This window comes from Callospermophilus lateralis, chromosome 8, assembly GCF_048772815.1.
Source record: "Callospermophilus lateralis isolate mCalLat2 chromosome 8, mCalLat2.hap1, whole genome shotgun sequence".
Taxonomy (NCBI): domain Eukaryota; kingdom Metazoa; phylum Chordata; class Mammalia; order Rodentia; family Sciuridae; genus Callospermophilus; species Callospermophilus lateralis.
In genome coordinates, this window is record NC_135312.1 from 380,577 (window position 1) to 400,214 (window position 19,638).

The window sequence follows — 19,638 nt, forward strand, 5'->3', positions numbered from 1 at the left end:
TATCCGCGGACCGTGTTCCACGGGCGGACATCGTGCTCTAGCAGGTCACAGAGTCGATGCTCCGGAGCCTCTTGCAGGTTGCATTTCCGAAGTCTGCTAATTGTTTGCCTAGAAATTGCCAATTTTGGGCCAGCCATCTATCAGATCTCTAGTTTGTGAAATGGACTTGAACTTTGTCTTTCGCTTCTGTATTTCTTGACACGCACTGGGGTTTCTGGATCTGGGCCACCACCATGGCTCCTCAAGACAGGACATGCTGCTTGAGGGTCACAGTTGGTGTGTACTTGAGAGGAGAAGGAAGTTAGGGGTGGGGTCGATGGCGCTGTGAGGCTGGCGCCCTTGCGCAAGACTCACCACTGTCTTCCTCTGTTGGAATTGAAAGACCCACCGATTCCCTGTCCAGGAAAGACGCACGAGGCACTGGCTGCAAACGCATGAGGTTTATTCAGACACAGACGCCTGTGGGTGCTCAGCGAAACCTCAGCCGGAGCTTTGGTGAGCTGGCACACCGGGCTTTGGGGTACAGGTCTTTTATAGGGTCAAGGGGCAGGTTTCGCGTGCGCGGTAAGCAACAGGTTTCTTATTGGTTATTTTGAACCCAGCATATAGGTTACCTAAAGGGTAAAGTTATTTTTCACTTTATGTTCCTGAAACAATACCACATGACAGTTACATATGAGCATTCTGATTTTTCTGTTCCTGCTTATTAGCCCCTGTTTATTCAGACATGCCCTGGAATCTGTTTTTCTGCTCTTTCCCAACCATCCTGTTTTTCCCTTTTCAATCGGTCACACTTAACTGATTATCTGAAAAACACATTGTCTGCAGATTTGTGACGTGCCCTAATAATTTTGTAACTAAGCCTAAGGTTGCTGGGCTGGGGTCTTTCATTCCCCCCTTTGTCCGGAAACTTGGGAACCAATCATGGTTCCCTCAATTGGGGGCCTATTTGGGCTGGCTCTACATCTTAGTAAACAGTAATCCTCAGGGGACAGTCTTTAACTTCCCAGACTTACTTAAAATTGACCTCCTAGATCCAACCTGACTCGATTTACCTATCTATACTATCTATCTACTTTTGGCTTTGTTTCCCCCCTAATTTTAGAAACTTTATTGCTGTGTGGAGAAGGGGCGATGACTTGTTCTTGCTGCTTCAGAGCTGAAAAGGGGTGTCGAACATGAGGGGGCTTGAAGACGTTGGGGAGCGACGTGGGGGACGTGAGTTTCCTTTTAGAAGTCAGTTCCATTTGGGGTCTGGTTGGGGAAAAACAGGCTGTCATCTGGGGATGGGTGCTTCTATGAGAGAAACAAAAACCATGAGTACTGAATAAGTGTTGCAGCAGCTGGAACATGTCACTGTACATAAGTTCCCTCATCAGGCTTTAACATCCCCAGTTACTAGGACTGTAAACATAACATTTAACTTTTAGGGTTACAGATGTCCTTTTTTAAGACACAGTTTAATAATTTAATGTCATCTGATCTTGTGAAATCTTTAATTCTGTTATTAGGGCTGAATAACCATACTAGCAAAAACTAAGCCCACCTGTATAGGTTAGAAATAAAGGCCTTAACCTTAAGCTAAAATTACTCTGGCAGTTCCCTTTTGATGGTTATCAGGCATTTCTACATAAGAATCTCTTTTGAAGCCTCCAGTTTATTTATTTATGGAAGTTACATTTAACTATTATTTTATTTAAAATGTCCAGGAATAGCTGTGTTTTGGCTTTGACTGTCTTTGCTAAGTGTTTAAGATGAAGCAAGTCAAACTGACTTTTGTTTCTATCTATTGTTAACAGTCAGCTGAGTTTTCTTGGGAGTCCTCGGGAACTTACAGCAGCTTTTCAGATCTGCTAGTGCCATTTGTGCTAGGATGGGTCCAGGCCTTGCTTGACCATGTGGCTTCCCTCGGAAGCATCAGGGATGTCTCCCTTTTCTGATGACCCTCCTCTTCACAGCAAATGCACTGATTGGCTTTCTGTCCTCCACTGGTCTCATTAATCTCCCTGTTCAGGAGGTTATGTGGCCTAGAGTTGCAGAGCCCTTTGGAAAAGTCCCCTATCCCCTGACTCAGACTGACTCAGAGGGCAAAAGCCAAATTTTTAATTTTAAAACTTGATCTTAAACATCCAGCAAATAAGCCAACAGCCTTATATTAAGAGCACTGGGCTTTAATGTCTATCTCTCTGTCCTGTAGGTGATAACTTTTTATCTTACATTAACCCAGGTTGTGAGTTCTTAAATCAGTACCTCTGCAAAACATTAACAGGCAGTCTTTCAGCCATTTTGAAAACTACAAGATAAAATTATCAAAGAGTAAAAACATATTTAGTTCATATAATAGCTACCTTGAATTTTGGCAGAGTTATACATTATAATTTCCTTTTTGAGATCTTAGTAATCTTAACAAAAACTAACTTTTGGACATAACTTTAAATGTACTGAAATCTAGCCTACTTTTTTATAGTCACTTTTACATATAGTGGGATGGGACATAGAGCTTTATCTCAAGTAAGGCGGGGCTCTTTATAAATCTTAAGTACTGCATTTCTGAGACTGATCTTTACTTTTTAGACATCATTTTACAAAAGTCTACATAAATTGTTGTGAACTTGAGCAAACATAACATAATATTATATTTAAAACATGAATTAAAGAAAGGCTGAAAGCTTTTAACCTTTTGTAGAAAAGTGGCAAAGTACTTTTGTGTTTTGCAATAAAACCTTTACACAGATTAGGCTCTCATTAACTTAAAAATATATTTAAATTGTATCTCAGTGTAAAAAGTAACATAGAACTTTACATATCTTATTGATAACAGGTCCAGTTATAGAACACAAATGATATAAATAAATCTTTAACATGTTGGTTTTTTTTTTTTAAGCCTAAAATTACCATACAACTTTAGGACACCAGTTTGATATAATGTTCTTTTGAAGCTTTTACCTTACAGACTTGTATACCTGGAAGATATAAACATATTAATGGCACCACAATTACATTGATGTTTTTATATTAACCAAGTTTAGCTTTTTAAAGAGATAACATAGCACAATTTTTTAAAACAACAGCACTTGTTTAACCAGCTGTTTAATTTTTTTTTAAGATTACTTGTTCAAAAACTTACACTTATAAGCAACTTATACAGACCTTTTTTTTTATCATTTACTTAAACTTTTTAAATTATTTAATCATATAGACTTTTATCCAGAAATATATTTTTTATTAAATTTATATCTAGAACCTTTCAGTTTTTTTTTTTATCTGTTTACCCAATTTAAATTGAACCATTTGAATCACGTGAGTCAAAGATATTTTGGATCCATTTTTAAAATTTTTTTTTTATGAGCGCTCCTCATCTGTCAATTGTCATATCACTACATGATACACGGACATACACACATACAGACATACTGACATATAACACGTAACAAGTGTAACACAATACAATAGCAAAGGCCTTGTTGCTTTCTCAGGTGATATCTCATTGCAATGTTTAAAAACGCCATAGTTGATCAAAAATAGAACTTATCAGAAAAACATTAACTTGTCTGTAGGATCAAAATCATGAGCTCAAAAAAATACAAAATTTAAGGAAAAAGCAAAAATCCTAGAAAAAATTGACTGGCCAGTAATTAGTAAATGCCATACAATTTACCCTCTGGTTTAATCTAGTTTGAGTTCCCATAAAAAGACTTTTACTATTATTTTTTTTATACTAGAAAAACTTGCTCACACAAAACTGAAAATAGGAATTTACTTAATAATATAAAGTTACCATCAGAAGAGATCCCTTCAGGATCATTAAGTCACTTTCTTTGTTCTGAAGTTTTTAAAGTAGTACTAAGTTACATTAAATCACCTGGAAAAAAAAAATCTTAAAAAAGAACCACACACTACCATGTATATCCAAAATTAAGCTTTAAATATTTCCAAGACTGTTGCTATTTAATGTTATTTTAATAAGCCAGACCAACATTTTAATTTAACTTTTTTTTCTGAATCTTACACACTAAGGGGAACAGATACCAAATCATAATTTACTATCCTTGCCCAAATTAATGCACTGGTACACCTAGTGAAATCTTTTTAGGCTACCCAGTTCAAAATTGATGGAAAAAATAAAACTGAATGATTGGGAGTTACTTGCCAACTTGGAAGTAGAGTTCTTTTAATTTTTTTTATCCTAAGTATCTAAGTTCTCTGGCATGAATTATCTGAAATCACAAACTACACAATTACCTAACCCTAACTTTTAACTGCAAGATTATACAATGCTTCAAACTCATTTAGGTACCAGATTGTTACAATAAAAAAAATTATGTTTTAGACACACATTTATCCTAGATTATCCCCAAGAAACAATCAGACAACTAGATAAGAAAATATCTTTCCAGGTTTTGAACTTCCAGTTAATTATGACTTTTATCAGTGGCACCATAGATTTTCCCAGGAGTGGACCAGATGTTTTTACATAGGGGCAACTATAGGTGTAAAATCAAGGGTCTCAGTGTGACTGACTTTACTGCATTCAGGTGGAGTAATCCTTGCAGTGCAGGGAAAGAATGAGGAAATTCCCCAGAGCGAAGATGGCTCTGGCAGCTGCTGGGAGTTTCTCAGTCTCTCCTTTACTTACAGGATTAACTCCTTTGGATAGACCCAATTTCAGGCAATCTGGCATATCTCCTAACTTTCCAGCAGAGTCAGTTTTTATCTGTCTTAGGTCTTAAAGGGGGAAGAGGGTATGTACTTTGATCGGCTCAAATTTCTCTCTTGACTCTTTTTCTCCTCATGGTGGATCTGTAGACTAAAGAAGCCACCTAAGTGTTAAGGGATATCTACTGGTTTTAAGGTCCCATGTTAGTCTTAGATGGAATGAGAAAGTACAAAGGCAAGAAGACAGACACAAATATCAGACTGGACACAGAGAACGCTGCGCGGCTGGAGCACAAACTGAACGGATTAGGGAGAGGAGGGATACCGTCACCTCCGTCACCCACGAGTACAGTGTACTCTACAGAACATTGGAGGCCCCCCCAGATGGGCCTCCCTGAGTCCCTGGGACGTCTCCCAGGGTGGCAGGGGAGAAGTCTGAGTTCGTCAACTCCTTCTCAAGCTGCCCAGAATACAGAGCAATTACGCGTAATTGTACAGACGCTGCGCATGAACAGATAACAATCAGACATAGACAGAGACACACAATGACACGAACTGGCCAGCTTACCTCCCAGTGGTTATCGGGTGTTCCTCGGGCAGGGATCCGGACGGGGTTACAGGAGTTCTCCTGGCTGGCTCGCCAAATGAAAGACCCACCGATTCCCTGTCCAGGAAAGACGCACGAGGCACTGGCTGCAAACGCATGAGGTTTATTCAGACACAGACGCCTGTGGGTGCTCAGCGAAACCTCAGCCGGAGCTTTGGTGAGCTGGCACACCGGGCTTTGGGGTACAGGTCTTTTATAGGGTCAAGGGGCAGGTTTCGCGTGCGCGGTAAGCAACAGGTTTCTTATTGGTTATTTTGAACCCAGCATATAGGTTACCTAAAGGGTAAAGTTATTTTTCATTTTATGTTCCTGAAACAATACCACATGACAGTTACATATGAGCATTCTGATTTTTCTGTTCCTGCTTATTAGCCCCTGTTTATTCAGACATGCCCTGGAATCTGTTTTTCTGCTCTTTCCCAACCATCCTGTTTTTCCCTTTTCAATCGGTCACACTTAACTGATTATCTGAAAAACACATTGTCTGCAGGTTTGTGACGTGCCCTAATAATTTTGTAACTAAGCCTAAGGTTGCTGGGCTGGGGTCTTTCAGAATTATCTAGTCCTATCCTACAACCCCCAGTGATTGTAGTCTACAAATCCAGAAACTAAGCCTTGATATTCCCAAAGCCCTCAAACATTGGAATCCCTGTCTCCCTCAGAGCCCTGGATCCCAGGCTTCTCTCTTGAACACCGTCGGTACACACGACGTTGGTGCCTGATATAAAGTCCTGTTGTATGTGGGTTGATAGTCCCTCTCTTTATGTACCTCAGTCTTTTCTCCCAGAATGGGAAGAGTAAAGCACATTTCCTTAGCTCCCACCTTAAACCCACCTCTAATGTAATCCATTTCTTTCCCCTATAAATCCAGGACCAGCCCACCACATTTCCAACATTAGCTGTGTTGTATTTTTTCAGTGTTCAAGTTCACATTTTTTTGTTGAACTTATTCCTAATTATTTTTTATATTACTGTAATATAAATGGAATTGTAAATAGAATTGATCCCTTAATTTCATTTTTTGATTGTTCATTGCCCATGACAGAAGTACAACTAATTTTTTATATGGATCCTGTATCTTGTTACTTCACTAAACCTGTTCTAATAATTTTTAGTGAGTTCTGAATGATTTTTTTTTTTTGGGGGGGGGGGTACCAGGGATTGAACCCAGAGGTGCTTCACCACTGAGCCACATCCCTACCCCAGTTTTTTTTTTGTTGTTTGTTTGTTTTTGAGACAGGATCTTGGTAAGTTGCTTAAGGCTTTGCTTAGTTACTGAGGCTGGCTTTGAACTTCTGATCCTCCTGCCTTAGCCCCTGGAGCTGCTGGGGATTACAGGCAAGCATCGCTGCCCATATTATTGATACCAGTGATGAGAATCCGCTGAGTCCTGTATCCCTGAAGCAGGCCAGAGACACCCCCCCCCCCGCCAGAAGATCCCTGCCACAACTAAGCTAAACAGAATTTTTGAGGGTCTCTGGAGCCTTCACAGAGGTGTTTGCATCTCAAAGGACTATAGTCAGGTCCTGCAGAGCTAGCTGGTGGGAAGACTGGGGAGAGGGACTCTCCCTTTCCCAGACACAGATTTTTAATAGTGTCCTTGGCCTGAATTGGGTCCCCAGAACAGTGAAAAAGCTGCTTTTATGTGAACTACTACAGATTGTGAGCCTCTGAGCCCCTCCCCTTACACACTGGGTATATAAAGTTCTAAAACTTTCTAAACTCGGGATTTCAGAGGGGTGATTTGGTAGAGGCAAAAAGCCTCCCTTTAGGGCTAGGGCTATAGCTCAGTTGGTAGAGTGCTTGGCTTGCATGCACATAGACCTGGATTTGATTCCTCAGCATGCATGCACACACACACACACACACACACACACCAAAAAAAAAAAAAAAAAACACCTTTGAAACTGACTGCAGCCAATAAACCTGCTACCTGCTATTTCTTGGTGTCCTTCCTTGTTTGTCCTACTTCATCCCCAGTTTTGAAGAGTGAACACAGGAGAAATACCAAGGCAACCATAGAAATAAAGTTTTATTTAAAGAATAGAATAAAGATAGTGTAACAGGAGTCCACTTAATGCTTTGAATACAACTCTTGCTGCTCTTGACACGGCAACTTATTTTTAAAATGGTCTTGGTTTTTTCTCTTCCTCTCTCCTTGCTTCTCCCTTATCTCTCTCCCACCCTAATCTCAGGGAAAATATGATTACCTTTCTTCCTCATCCTAGGCAGAGTTATTGGTCCCTGAGTACACACCCACCATAGGAAAGAAGTAATCCAAACTTTGGGGATGGTACCAGAAGATCTCAGAAACTCCCCAAAATTAAAAGTGAATTACAGCTCCAACAGAGAACACATGGAATATAGCCTTTGAGTCACCTGCTGATGGGCAGGATCACAGCCTCTGAGACAGGACTCCTTGGTATTTCTCCTTTGCTAGCAAAGCAATAAACCTTTTTCCTTTTTCTCAAAATTGTCTTTATTATTGGATTGGCATCAAGGACAAGGACTGAGCTTTCAGCAAAACTGCCAGGTGTTTAAGACCAAGTTGGTCAAACTGACTCGTTTCTATCTACTCCTAATAGTCAGCTGAGATTCCTCAGAGATCACCCTTGTGGACATGTGCAAAGCATCCTGGCTCCTTTAGCTTTTCTTTACCAGTGGTGCCGCTTTCCAGGATGGGTTGGGGTTTCCTATATGGACATTTAAAAGGAAAATCTTTTTTTTTTTAATGTAATGTAAAATGTACACTTGTGTCAGGCCTACCAAAAGTAAGTAAAGCTGAAGGCTACAAAGGAAGGGTTCTTGAGTGAGAGTGCCTAATAATAATGAACACAAGAGTCACAAATTTGTCCTGAGTTAATTTGAGCCTGATTTCATAGACTTACAAATTTCCTAATCTCCCACATTGATGAACTTGGTCTGTTTTTTTATTGATAAGATTATGAGTTCCTGTCCTTATGGTTTTCAGAGACTGGCTGAAATACTGTTTTTTGTGCTATTTGCAAAAAAAAAAAAAAAAAAAAAGTAATGATTTGCTGTCTTTATTGTTGTCTTAGGATGATCCCTGCCCTATGAATGCCTTGTCCAGTCACCTGCCATCTTCCACTGTGTACCTCAGGACTGCTCTGATGCTGAATGCCCTTAACTGTCCACACCCCACCTGATAGAGAACAAGAACTTTGAGTTACTTCCCCCAACTTTGCTCCTTTTCAGCAGGAAGCAGTTTTCAGATGTTATCACCCATTTTTCCATGTAAGTGGACTGTAGAAAGCTGGGCACGGTGGCACATGCCTATGTAATCCTAACAGTTCAGGAGGTTGAGACAGCAGGATCGTGAGTTCAAAGCCAGCCTCAGCAACTTGGTGACCCCTTGTCTCTAATAAAACATAAAAAAGGACTGGAGATGTGGCCTGGTGATTAAGTGCCCCTGGGTTCAATCCCTGGTATGAAAAAAGACATTTAATATAGAAATTGACAGTGGCAACACTTCTCTGAAGAGAAGGGGCCCCAGAACTGGGTGTTTGAGGAAGTGGGGGTGTCCTTCTCCTTTTATACATTTTAGATTTCCTTTGTTCTCGTGCTATCCCCCATCCTGCCTAGATGGCCCAAAAAGTAGAGTGGAATGATCCACAGGTGGGGAAGGAGCCTTACAGGGGTACAGGCAGAAAGGAAGCAGCCCAGGGGGCATTAATTAACAACTCTTTGTAAGGAGGAACAATTCTCTGGAAACAAGTAACCCTGGCAACAGGTGGGGGGAAAGGAAGTACTTTAGAGGTATTAATATTTCATTCCCTTTTGCGTAGGTTGTGGTTTAGTGGTAAAATGCTTGCCTAGCATGCCTAAGGCACTATGTTCATCCCTGGCACCACATAAAAATAAACAAATAAATAAAGGTATTGTGTCCATCTACAACCAAAAAAATATTTCATTCCTTTTTAATCAGCTTCCATCTTCATTCATTACCTACACTGACTATCCTTTCTGCCACCCCTTACCTGCCAAGATCATATGATCTTTAAAGACAATTACGCTTGCTCCTTTCAATATAAATACTTTTACTTCTGTTGCCAGAATGCCCTTGCTAGCACCCCCAGTGCGATGATGAATAAAAGTGGTGAGAGTGGATTCATTACCTTGTTCCTGGCCTTAGGACAAAAGAGTATATGCTTCCTTCACTAAGCATGATGTAGTGTTTTATATTTCCTTTATCTGTTTTAGTATGATCATTTCTCTTCCTAACTTTGTAAAATTTTGTTAAACTTGTTTTCTGCATCTAGAGATGATCATGTGGTTTCACTAATTTTTTTGACATGGTTTGTATTATAATTTATTTGACTATTAAACCAACCTAGCATTCCTGGAATGAATTCCTGATCCAGGTGAAGCAGTAGGGTGTGACTGATGCATCTGCTGCCTCCCTGTGCAGGCCTGAGTGGTGCTCCACCCCTCACTAAGAGGCTCTTCCTCCACAGCCAGGAGGCAACAGCACCACTGTAAGACATGGCTATTTTTTCTTGGCCCTTTTACTTCCTTAAATTTAGTATATAAGTTTAGGCCAGTTTCACCAGTCTTAAGGTAGGAGTACTGGGTTTTAACTTTAATGTTTATAACTTTATAGTGATTTACCCTTTCATTTATCTGGGGGTCAGTAAAAGTACTAGAAGTTAGACTTACATTCTGTCTGTTCTGTAGGTAATGTCCTATCATCTCAAATTAACTCAGGTCGTTATATTAGAAATTGTACTTTTGCAAGGCACTAAGAGACGATAGTTATAAAAGTTACAAGGAAAATACAAAATAAATTAACAAGAGTAAAAACATATTGAGTTTGTATAATAACTAAGAACATAATAGCTAAAGGAAATATGGCTGCAGATGTAGCCCTGCAAAGCCTGCTTTACAGGGTTTTTCAATTGCCACATTCCTATGGGAAAATTATTTTCTGTCTTCTGAACTCCCAATGGAAGAGGCTCAACAGGCTGTAGGGATACCAAGTAGAGCATAGAGAATGGTGGGTTTCTCCTAAGGACACCCTATTACTCCCTGAAGCATCCCAGTGGAAGATTCTAAAGTTGATCACTTCTACTATTTGGGAAGAGATAACACTCTTACCCTAAAACAGAAAATATTTTCAGAAAAGGGCTTAATGGACACAGTCCAACAGATCATCCAAAGCCATAAAAGCTGCCTTATGTTTTTTGCTTTTCCTTGGGCTCTTACAGCCCTGGTGTTTATTCTTCTTTTTGGTCTTTACATTATCAGTTTGCTTATTCACTTTGTTTCCTTTAGTGAAAGGCAATAAAATGGAGTCCCAATGGCCATCCCTCCAGATTTCTACCATGGATCCATCAACAGACCCACTGATATATACCATCAGTGTTGGCCTCTGGATTGGCCTGCTGCTTCTCACTTGTCCTAGAACTTCCTCAGAAGGATAACCCTGTTACTCTGATGATGCCCCTTGTCAGCCTGAAGTAAGTAGTCACTGTCCCAACTCCCAAAAGTAGCTGGGGTATCCTCTGAGAGAGAGGATTAGGGTCAATGTAGAAGAGCTTGGGTAGCCAGGGCAAGGTGATGAGTGAGGAGGTCAAGGGCAGGGCCAGAACAAAGGAGCATGGAGAGGGTCTTCTAATGAGGTCAATTTTCTGTTTGACAAAAGGCTCCTGGACACAAGTGGGGGACCCAATCAGATAGACACTTCTATACTTGTGCTCCTAAGTGGGGGATCCAATACAAAAACAATAGATGTGTGAGCAGAGGGGGGTACCAATCAATAATAGTAACAAGAATAAATGGGAAGAAAAATTAAAAAGAAATAAATTAAAAGGTACAAAGTTTCAGTTATGCTAGGTGAGTTCTGTGGTCTACTACTATATAGCATAGTGCCTATGGCAATATTGCATATTTAAAATGCACTGAATGAGTAGATCTTACAGCCAGGCGTGGTAGTGCGTCCTGTAATCCCAATGGCTTGGGAGGCTGAGGGAGGAGGATCAGGAGTTCAAAGCCAGCCTCAGCAACTATGAGGCACTAAGCAACTGAGAGAGACCCTGTCTCTAAATAAAATACAAAATAGGGCTGGGGATGTGGCTCAGTGGTCAAGTGCCCCTGAGTTCAATTCCCAGTAACCCTCCGCCCAAAAAAGTAGATCTTACAATGTGTTTTTTTTCACAAAATGAAAAGGAAAAAGGAAAAAAAGAAAAAAAAAAAAGCCATAAAGCTCGGAGGAGGAATTTACAGCCTTGATGGTGGTGATGGTTTCTTAGTGTATCTTACCCCAAATTCACTGAGTTGTAAACATTATGTACAAAAACAAATAAAATACAGGACTTGCTCTACTGCCTACCAGTGCCTTCAGTCCACGTAGAACTACACAAACTCAGCAGCCATCGCAGTGGTGGTCACCGCCAACACGCCCGGCTGGGTCCACCTGGGGAGAAGTAGAAGGCTACTTGCAGCGCTCATGGCCTAGGGCGACATACCTGTCGCAGGATCGTCGCCTTTAATGCCATGACACACTTCAAGCTGGCCTTGGGCCTGGTGTTCCGGAGCAGGACCACAGAAGAGGTTTTGTTCCATGTGACTTGTGGAGGGAAGGCTCTCTGAGCCTGAAGAAAGCAAGGCACCACCTAGGCGTGGGCGGCAGGTGCGTAGTCGCCTATGGAGACTGGCTTCGACCTAATTTCAGGGTGCCATGGAGCTCGATGGCCTCAGACTCCCTCTGAGGCGAAATGCCGGGCCTTCATCTGCCAGCCTCAGCCAGCACTGAGGAATGCGAGGGCAAAAAAAGCGCAGGTCGAGCAGTCACCTGTCAGCCTTTGGGAGGCCTTCGCTTTGCAGCACACACGCGGCCAAAGCCGGAATCCCGAAGGCGTTGCCAGAGGCTGGGGATTATCGGGGGCGGGACTCCGGGAGTTGCCAGAGGCGGGAACTGGGAGCTTTGCCGGAAGGGCGGGGACTCGTGGGGCGTTACCGGGGACCTCGGACTCGGGGGCGTTAGCGGAGGGTGCGGTGCTTGTGGGGGCGTTGGCAGGGGCGGGGCTGGTGCGTTCCCAGGGACCGGGACCCACTGGGACTCGGGAGGACGCTGCCAGAGGACAATGACTTGGGGCCGGTGCTGAGGGCGGAAACCCGTGGGAAAAGCGGCCCCAGAACTCTCGGGAGCCCCGGCCCTTAGCGTATTTCCGGCGCGCGGGCGGACGTGACGCCAAGCTGGGGCGACGCCTGTCAGTCAGGCCTGCCGGTTCCTGCTCAGAAGCCTCTAGCGGACCGGGAGCGGCGGTCGCTGGGCGAGACTTCGGTGGAGTCCCGCCCGTTCCCTAGCCCGACGGGTGGACACGATGCGGTTGGGCTCCGGGGCCTTCGCTGCCAGCTGCGTAGCGATTGAAGTGCTTGGGGTCGCGATCTTCCTGCGGGGATTCTTCCCGGCTCCCGTTCGTTCCTCTTCCAAGACCGAGCACCGAGCAGAGCCCCCGGCGCCCGAGCCTGCTGCTGGTACGGATCCCTTCGCCAGTGTCCCCCGGCCCTGCTTCCTGCAGAGGACGCTCCCCCTGAGCCCGACGTTCCCCGGGGGAGGGGCTTCTCTTCCCCTGTGGTCCCCAGCCCTAGAAACCGCTTTTACCGCCCTGGTGCCTTTTTCAGTGCCCTACAACTTTGGCATCCACTGCCACCGACCCTACCGCCACTTTCCTTGGATTATCACAGTCAGCTCCGCGTACCCAGGCTCCATCTTTCCCTCTGCCCATCCAGAGGGCCCCCCCCCCAACTTTTCCGAATAAGTCACATTGCTGCTGATCCCTCACGTTTTCTGTTTTATCCCAAGCCCGGCCCTCCTTGTTTTTAGATCACGGTAGTTAAGGCCTTTCTGCATCAGGCCCCTTCTTGTCCCTCACCTACACAGCAGTACCCACTAGGTAAAAGCTCCCTGGTTCTGGACCAGGTCCACAGAATTCCAGCCACTGGCCATGTAAATGCAGTTTGCAAGGCCACCCATCATTAGGTCAAGGTCAGTGTTCCTGAATGGGACACTCAGGGACTTTCATGTAGGAACTTCCCCTGCCCCAGTTACTCCTTTCCATACTAAGGGCAATCCACTGCTTATTATTGGGGCTCCCTGTGCTTACTCATATCAACACCTTCTTCTCTCCAGCACTACCTACCAAGAACAGCCCTTCTTTTGGGTTGCCATACACAGATAGGACAGGTTGTATGCTGGAGAAGAAGACAGAAGCAAGGTTTTGAAGGCGCTTGAATGGTAAGTTTAAATTGTAATTTCCCTTTTTTCTTTCAAACGCTTTTAGGAGCCCGTTCCAACTGGACCAAGCTACCACCTCCTCTCTTCAATAAAGTTGTCATTGTGCTGATAGACGCCTTGAGAGATGATTTTGTGTTTGGGTCAAAGGGTGTGAAGTATATGCCCTACACAAGTTATCTTGTGGAAAAAGGAGCATCTCACAGTTTTGTGGCTGAAGCAAAGCCACCCACAGTGACTATGCCTCGAATCAAGGTAAGCTTGACTTGATTTTTTTATAAATCATGGTTTGGCTCTTTTGAAGGCTTACAGGGATTCTGTAGTCCTCTGTTTGGAGTCCCAGTTTCCATTAAGTGAAAATTAGTTTGGTGCTGTCAGTTTTACTGGGGTGATAGAACATTAACGATGCTTCACGGTCAGGGTGGAGCTGAGACCTGTGATTTGTGTCCCTTGTCAAGTAGCCAGAGCTCAGGCATCATGGGAAGTAAAAAGGATTTAAAGCCAGATCAACCAGGCCAGCCCAAGAGACATCCTTCCCTGTAGCCTACTCTCTTTAATCATCAGTGGGTTAGTTACAACCCTGCAAGGAGAGTTTTGAGATGCCAAGTCTAATCTTGACTTTATGCATAAGAAAGCAAACTCAGATAATTATTTGACTTGCCCAAAATTGCAGAATACATAAGATCAAACTGTATCATCTGTCCTCACAATTCTATTACGTAAACCCATTCAGCTTGGTAAGAGTGGTTTTCAAGTACTTAGTGCTTTACCCAAGAATCATGGATAAATAAAAACATAAAACTCTATTGATTGTCTCAGGAAATTTTTTTTAATAATTATTTTTTTAAGAGAGAGAGAGAATTTTAATATTTATTTTTTAGTTTTCGGCGGACACAATATCTTTGTTTGTATGTGGTGCTGAGGATCAAACCCGGGCCGCACGCATGCCAGGCGAGCACGCTACTGCTTGAGCCACATCCCCAGCCCAAGGAAATTTTTATCTATAGATTATCATATGTTGATATTGTGATGGGGATACATTGGGGGTGGGTTAGTATCTCTGCTTTCCTGGGGCTTTTAGTCTCTGGAGAGATACATAGACATTCTATTCAACAAATATGCATAAAATAAATGTGCAGTTATAAAGTGTTAAAGTGTGATGAGCACATGATGGAAAAGAATAGAATGTGATACCCAATGTGGGTATGGGCCTTGTATGAGGAAATGACATTCAAACAGAGACTGGTAGAATGAGTATGGGAGTTGGGGCAGAAGAAACTGAAGCATTGAGTGTGGCTGTACTGCATGTTGTGTGGTATAAATTCTGTGTCTGATTGATAATGTGAGTTTGAAGACTGGATCAGAATGAGCTGCTACTTGATTTAAGACTTGGAGGCAGTATTTGTGGGTGTTCAGTAAATCTGTCCACTGGATGGAAAAAGAAAATGTTTAGGACTGAAGGCAGGTAAGTGCTGTATCATTCCATGACTCTGTCTGTGAGTTTCCCTTGCTGTCTGCCACCTTGGGATGTGGTATGTCTTTCACTCAGTGATATTGAGAAGCTACTACACACCTATCATGTTCTAGACTAGAAGGATTCAGTGGAGAACAAGACAGCAACAGCCTCATGAAGCTTACTTTCTAATGGGAAAGACAGAAAATATAAGTATGTGAAAGGAATTGAAAAGGGGGACAGTGATGGAGTGATGGGTGAGGGAGGGCATCTGCATCACCATGCTCAGGAGCAGTCTCTCAGAAGCTGCTCTTCTGTTGAAAGCAGAAAGTACTGTCAAAGCTAAAAGAAAGGTGTCAGGTTCCTGTTCACCAGGGACACTGATGTCTTTATTTCAGAGATTAAGCCCTGTCAGAACTGTGGAAGGAACCTTTTCTCCTTTATTCTTTTAATAAAAATGTTATTGAGACTCCAGTTTGAGAAAATGTGTAAGTACTCTGCAAGCTTTGGGTTCTGTCCAGACCAGCATGTTGGCTTCCCCTCAAATGAGCCCCATGAGTTGGTCCTGTGAGAAAGGTACTGTGCTCAGCTCCATTTCCAGAGAAGGGAGTAGAGACTCATGGAGGTAAAATCACAGCATTAGAACTGAGCATGGCCCTATTTGTCTGATTCTAGAGCCTCTGGTGTCCTACAACTGTACTGAAAAATAGAATGACAAAGTAAGTCCTCTTTAAAGCGTGTTTGCATAGCTTTCCCTAGTTCTGAGAAGTCAAGAGTCCACTCCTCCTAAAGCCACAGCAACACCATTAATGACAGATGGATGTCTCCTTCAGATTTCCTGGAACTGCAACTGCAACCCAGCTGCCAGCTGCATTCTCCACAGCCAAGGGATGACCAAGTAGAACCAGCTATCCTTAATCAGTGGGAACTCAAACTAGAGTGAGAGCAAGGAATGGCTTTGTAAAAGCCACAAAGGGAGGGCGAGTAGATCTGACTGTATGAAAGCAGGACACTTTTTATGTGGCAAAAAAGTTTGCTAACAGATGATAAACTGAAAAAAATTATTTACAGTAGACAAAACAAATAAGGTGGTTAGTCCATGATATGTAAGGTGGGATCAGATCCAGGATGGGCAATCCAGGGGAAACCTGGGAAGGACATAAAGAAACCCATGAGGGAAGAATGTGAAGTGGTCAGTAAACATAGAAAATTCTCAACCTTACTAGTAATCAGAGCAAGGCAAATTAAAAACAATCCATAACACCAGGTCTGTCTGTCACATTGTAAAAATTAAAAGATTGGTAGTGTCTGTTCCTCACAAGGAATGAGGTGAACATATGCTATGAGGTATAGTGGGTGTGGGTGGGTGTCCCTAGCTTGGGCCATCATTTCCTCTGTTAGCACTGTGGTCCATCTGCCATGGTTTCCAGCCAGGACAACAAACGTTTCCCCCCACCTCCTTCTGCCCATAGTATGGCTCAGTCAGATCACACTCCTGCCATTCTTAAAACCTTCTAGTGGCTTAGCCTCTGTCCTCTCTGAGCTCCAACTTTCAAGGCTCTGTGTGGTTTTGCTCCCTTTGTCCCCATCCGTATCAAGCTGCTCACCCCCTTCCATGCTTTTCCTTCATGTTGGCCACGCCTGACTCAGGTCCTTAAGTGCACTGTTCTTTTCTGCTCTGGGCCTTTGCAGTTTTCTGTTTTCCCCTAGAAAACTCTATATCACGTCTACAGTTCCTCAGCTCAAATGGCACTTCCACAGGAAATTGGAAAACAAATGTTCATTAAGATGGTCTTGGTTAAATATGTTGTGTATTCATACACTGGATCACTTTGAAACTGTTTAAATAAAGTGTCTTTAAATAAAGTGGTATATTTCTTGGGGAAAGAGGTTCATGATATGTTTCTAAAATTTGAGATTTTTTGTATATAGGAAAGAATTTGAAATGGCACTCACCTCAAGTCCCTGGTTGCCTATAAGAGTAGGATTTGGGGATGGAATTTGCATTCAGAGTTTAAAGAATAACTTTGCTGAGATGATTTTCATACAGTGCCATACACATATTTTTGTATATACAATATGATGAGATTTAGCAGATAACGTATATCCAGTCAACCCTACTTCAAATCTGAATTCTGACCCCCATGCTGGGAGCAGTAGTGGTAGTTGTTGCTCTTATTCTGTACAAATTTGTTTGAGCTAGTCTGTACAGTCTTTCTGCCCCAGAGTATGCAGCAAATGATGTCTCTGCTTAATTGTGGTTAGAGTTTTGTTTGTTTTGTTATTTTTATCATTTTTTTCCCAAGCACATCATGCAGTATGGTGTCCACCCTCTTTGTAGGTTGGAACTCACAGGCACTGTTCAGTCAAGCCTGCTCTGTCACTGTTTTTCTAAGTAGGGCTCCCTGCTCAGGGAGAAGGAGCAGGTGACTGGGGTTCTTGCTACCACTCTGGATTCCCAGAAATATGTGGAGCTTAAAAATGTCGGCTATAACTGTCTCTTGCTCTAGATCCCCATTTTAAATGTCTGGCTGGCCTTTTGCTTGTGTCGTTGGCCTTCCCTGTTTGCACAACTTCTTGGGCATGGGGCTTTTCTACAGTCACATTAGGTCAGGTTCTTCATGGTTGCCATGTCACAGAACTGGGAGAGGAGGAGGCAGGAGCAGCCTTATGAGAAACCACAGGTACAGTAGTTTTTCTTGAATACATGCTTCTCAGTTGGTTGTACAGTTCTGGTGAATTTCAAACTTCTTGAATGGTTGTTTTTGATATTTTTGCCTGTTTTCCATCACTCTTGGGGGAGAGTATTTGCTAAGCCCCCTGGCATTCCAGATGTCTGGTTAATTCACATTTCTCTTTGGCAAGAGGTGTAGTTCAGTAGTAGGGCTCTAGCCCAGCGTGTGTGAAGCTTCGAGCTTGATCTCCATTGACACGCATGCACACACATTCACATCTATTTGCTATTGAATAAGTCTTGGCAGAATTCCTATACGTGTTGGAATTGTCCATTTTCCTATTTTCTGTGGCACAGGTCCCTGGGTGATGATGTTGAGGGTGGTTGTGTAATTCCAAACCATGGAGATCTATCACTGTGGCCTCAAGTTCTATGCTAAAAATGGGGGTGGTTGTTGACTCAATTCTGCATTATTAGAAAGATACAAGAATATGTCACACCCACCTTCTCCTTCCAGTAAACATGACACAACATTGGGGATGGTGGCCAAAGGGCCCTGCTCACTTTGAGAGCTCCGAGGAGTCATGTGTATAGGTGGCTTTCCTCCTGTTTGTCATTCAGAGATAGTTAGACTTGCTGTATTGTCCGAGTTTGGAGTGGAACTCAAGTTCGTGACTTAAGTACATATTAGCCACATGAGGTGTTTCAACTCACTAACGCATGACTTTTCTGGCCACTGCTGTTGTCTGACTCTTCCTAGCCTCTTCCTTTATTGTCTTATCAGGGAAGGAATTGCTCTGTGCCATGCTCTTTGTTTTAGTCAGGTCTGCATTATTGGGTTGGCTGGTTTTGAGCAGTATCTTTGTGCTTGCCCTGCTTCACACAGGTGCTATTCTCACGATGGCTCAGCTTCCAGTATTGGGCAGGCCCAGTTTCCTGTTTCACCTGTCAGGTTGTCAGGTTTTTTGCCTCTGTTGATGTGCCTTTGGATTCAGCAGTCTAACTGTAAAGTGTTTTCTCCCACAGGCATTGATGACAGGGAGCCTCCCTGGCTTTGTAGATGTCATCAGGAACCTCAATTCTCCTGCACTACTGGAAGACAGTGTGATCAGACAAGCAAAAGCAGCTGGGAAGAGAGTGATCTTTTATGGAGATGAAACATGGGTTAAGTTATTTCCAAAGCATTTTGTGGAATATGATGGAACAACCTCATTTTTTGTGTCAGATTATACAGAGGTCAGTTTTTAAAATAAGAGAAATATGCCATCCTAGATAGAGCCTGGCACCACCATCATCTAGTGTTATTTTGAATGTGACATTTATTAATTTATGGAGTAGCGTGGGAAATTGCAACCATCATTCATCTGTGTAATCAGACACAACTGGGGACATGCACCCAGGTGTGGGTGTGAGGAGAAGTCTGCGGAACCCATGTACAGAATAGCTGAACACCCACTGAGGATGGGGAAGGGCACCATGCAGAGGAGCTGTCAGGGCAGACTCTGATGGGTGAGTGGGGGCTTCCTGAGCAGGCAGAACAGGGAGGCAGCATCCAGTACAGCACGGATGTAGCACTACACCACTGCCAGGGATCCTCTAGCTTTTTGGTTCTGCAGGTGGTCCTGAGGGGCACTGGCCTATGCTGGGGTGCAGACTCCAGCAAAGGAAGAGTAGGATTAGACTCATGTGCTAGAAGTTGGCTCCAGGAGCAGGAGCACCAGTATACCAGCATGTCTATCTTGGCAGCTGGGGTCAGATGGCCTCAAATTTCAGTGTGCCGCAACTGGGGAGCATCTGTGGTCCTGCTCACACAGGTACCTTCTCCAAAGGTGTGCCCTTTCCCATCTACCAGGGCAGGCACCACATTACTTACCAGCAGTAATGCACTTCCCACAGTGTATATGTGTATATGTTCCTGTGCACAGGAACACTTCTCTCTGCAGTAGATGTATTGGGGGAGGGAAAGGGCTAGCTGAGGGGTCAGGGCTGAGCAG

At 43.2% G+C, this 19,638-nt stretch overlaps 1 protein-coding gene and 1 long non-coding RNA gene across 8 annotated transcripts in view; both read left to right on the forward strand.

The window, feature by feature from the left end:
• The first annotated feature begins 85 nt into the window (after positions 1-85).
• On the forward strand, positions 86-8,668 carry LOC143406225 (uncharacterized). Its single transcript, XR_013092180.2, has 3 exons — positions 86-495; positions 1,106-1,218; positions 8,323-8,668. It is a non-coding gene; the product is annotated as an uncharacterized LOC143406225 (long non-coding RNA).
• A 3,657-nt stretch (positions 8,669-12,325) lies between these two features.
• The window catches only part of Pigg (phosphatidylinositol glycan anchor biosynthesis class G (EMM blood group)), a 71,263-nt gene continuing 63,950 nt past the window's right edge, over positions 12,326-19,638 (forward strand). For 6 of the 7 annotated variants that reach the window (XR_013092179.2, XM_076864913.2, XM_076864911.2 and 3 more), the window contains exons 1-3: positions 12,326-12,760; positions 13,567-13,772; positions 18,671-18,880. Coding sequence is in view for 6 of the 7 variants with exons in the window: in XM_076864913.2 (XP_076721028.2) it covers positions 12,607-12,760; positions 13,567-13,772; positions 18,671-18,880 (570 nt within the window). In the remaining variant the exon portion in view is untranslated. The remainder of the gene's footprint in view (positions 12,761-13,566; positions 13,773-18,670; positions 18,881-19,638) is intronic. The other variant, XM_076864912.2, reaches the window with a different exon arrangement.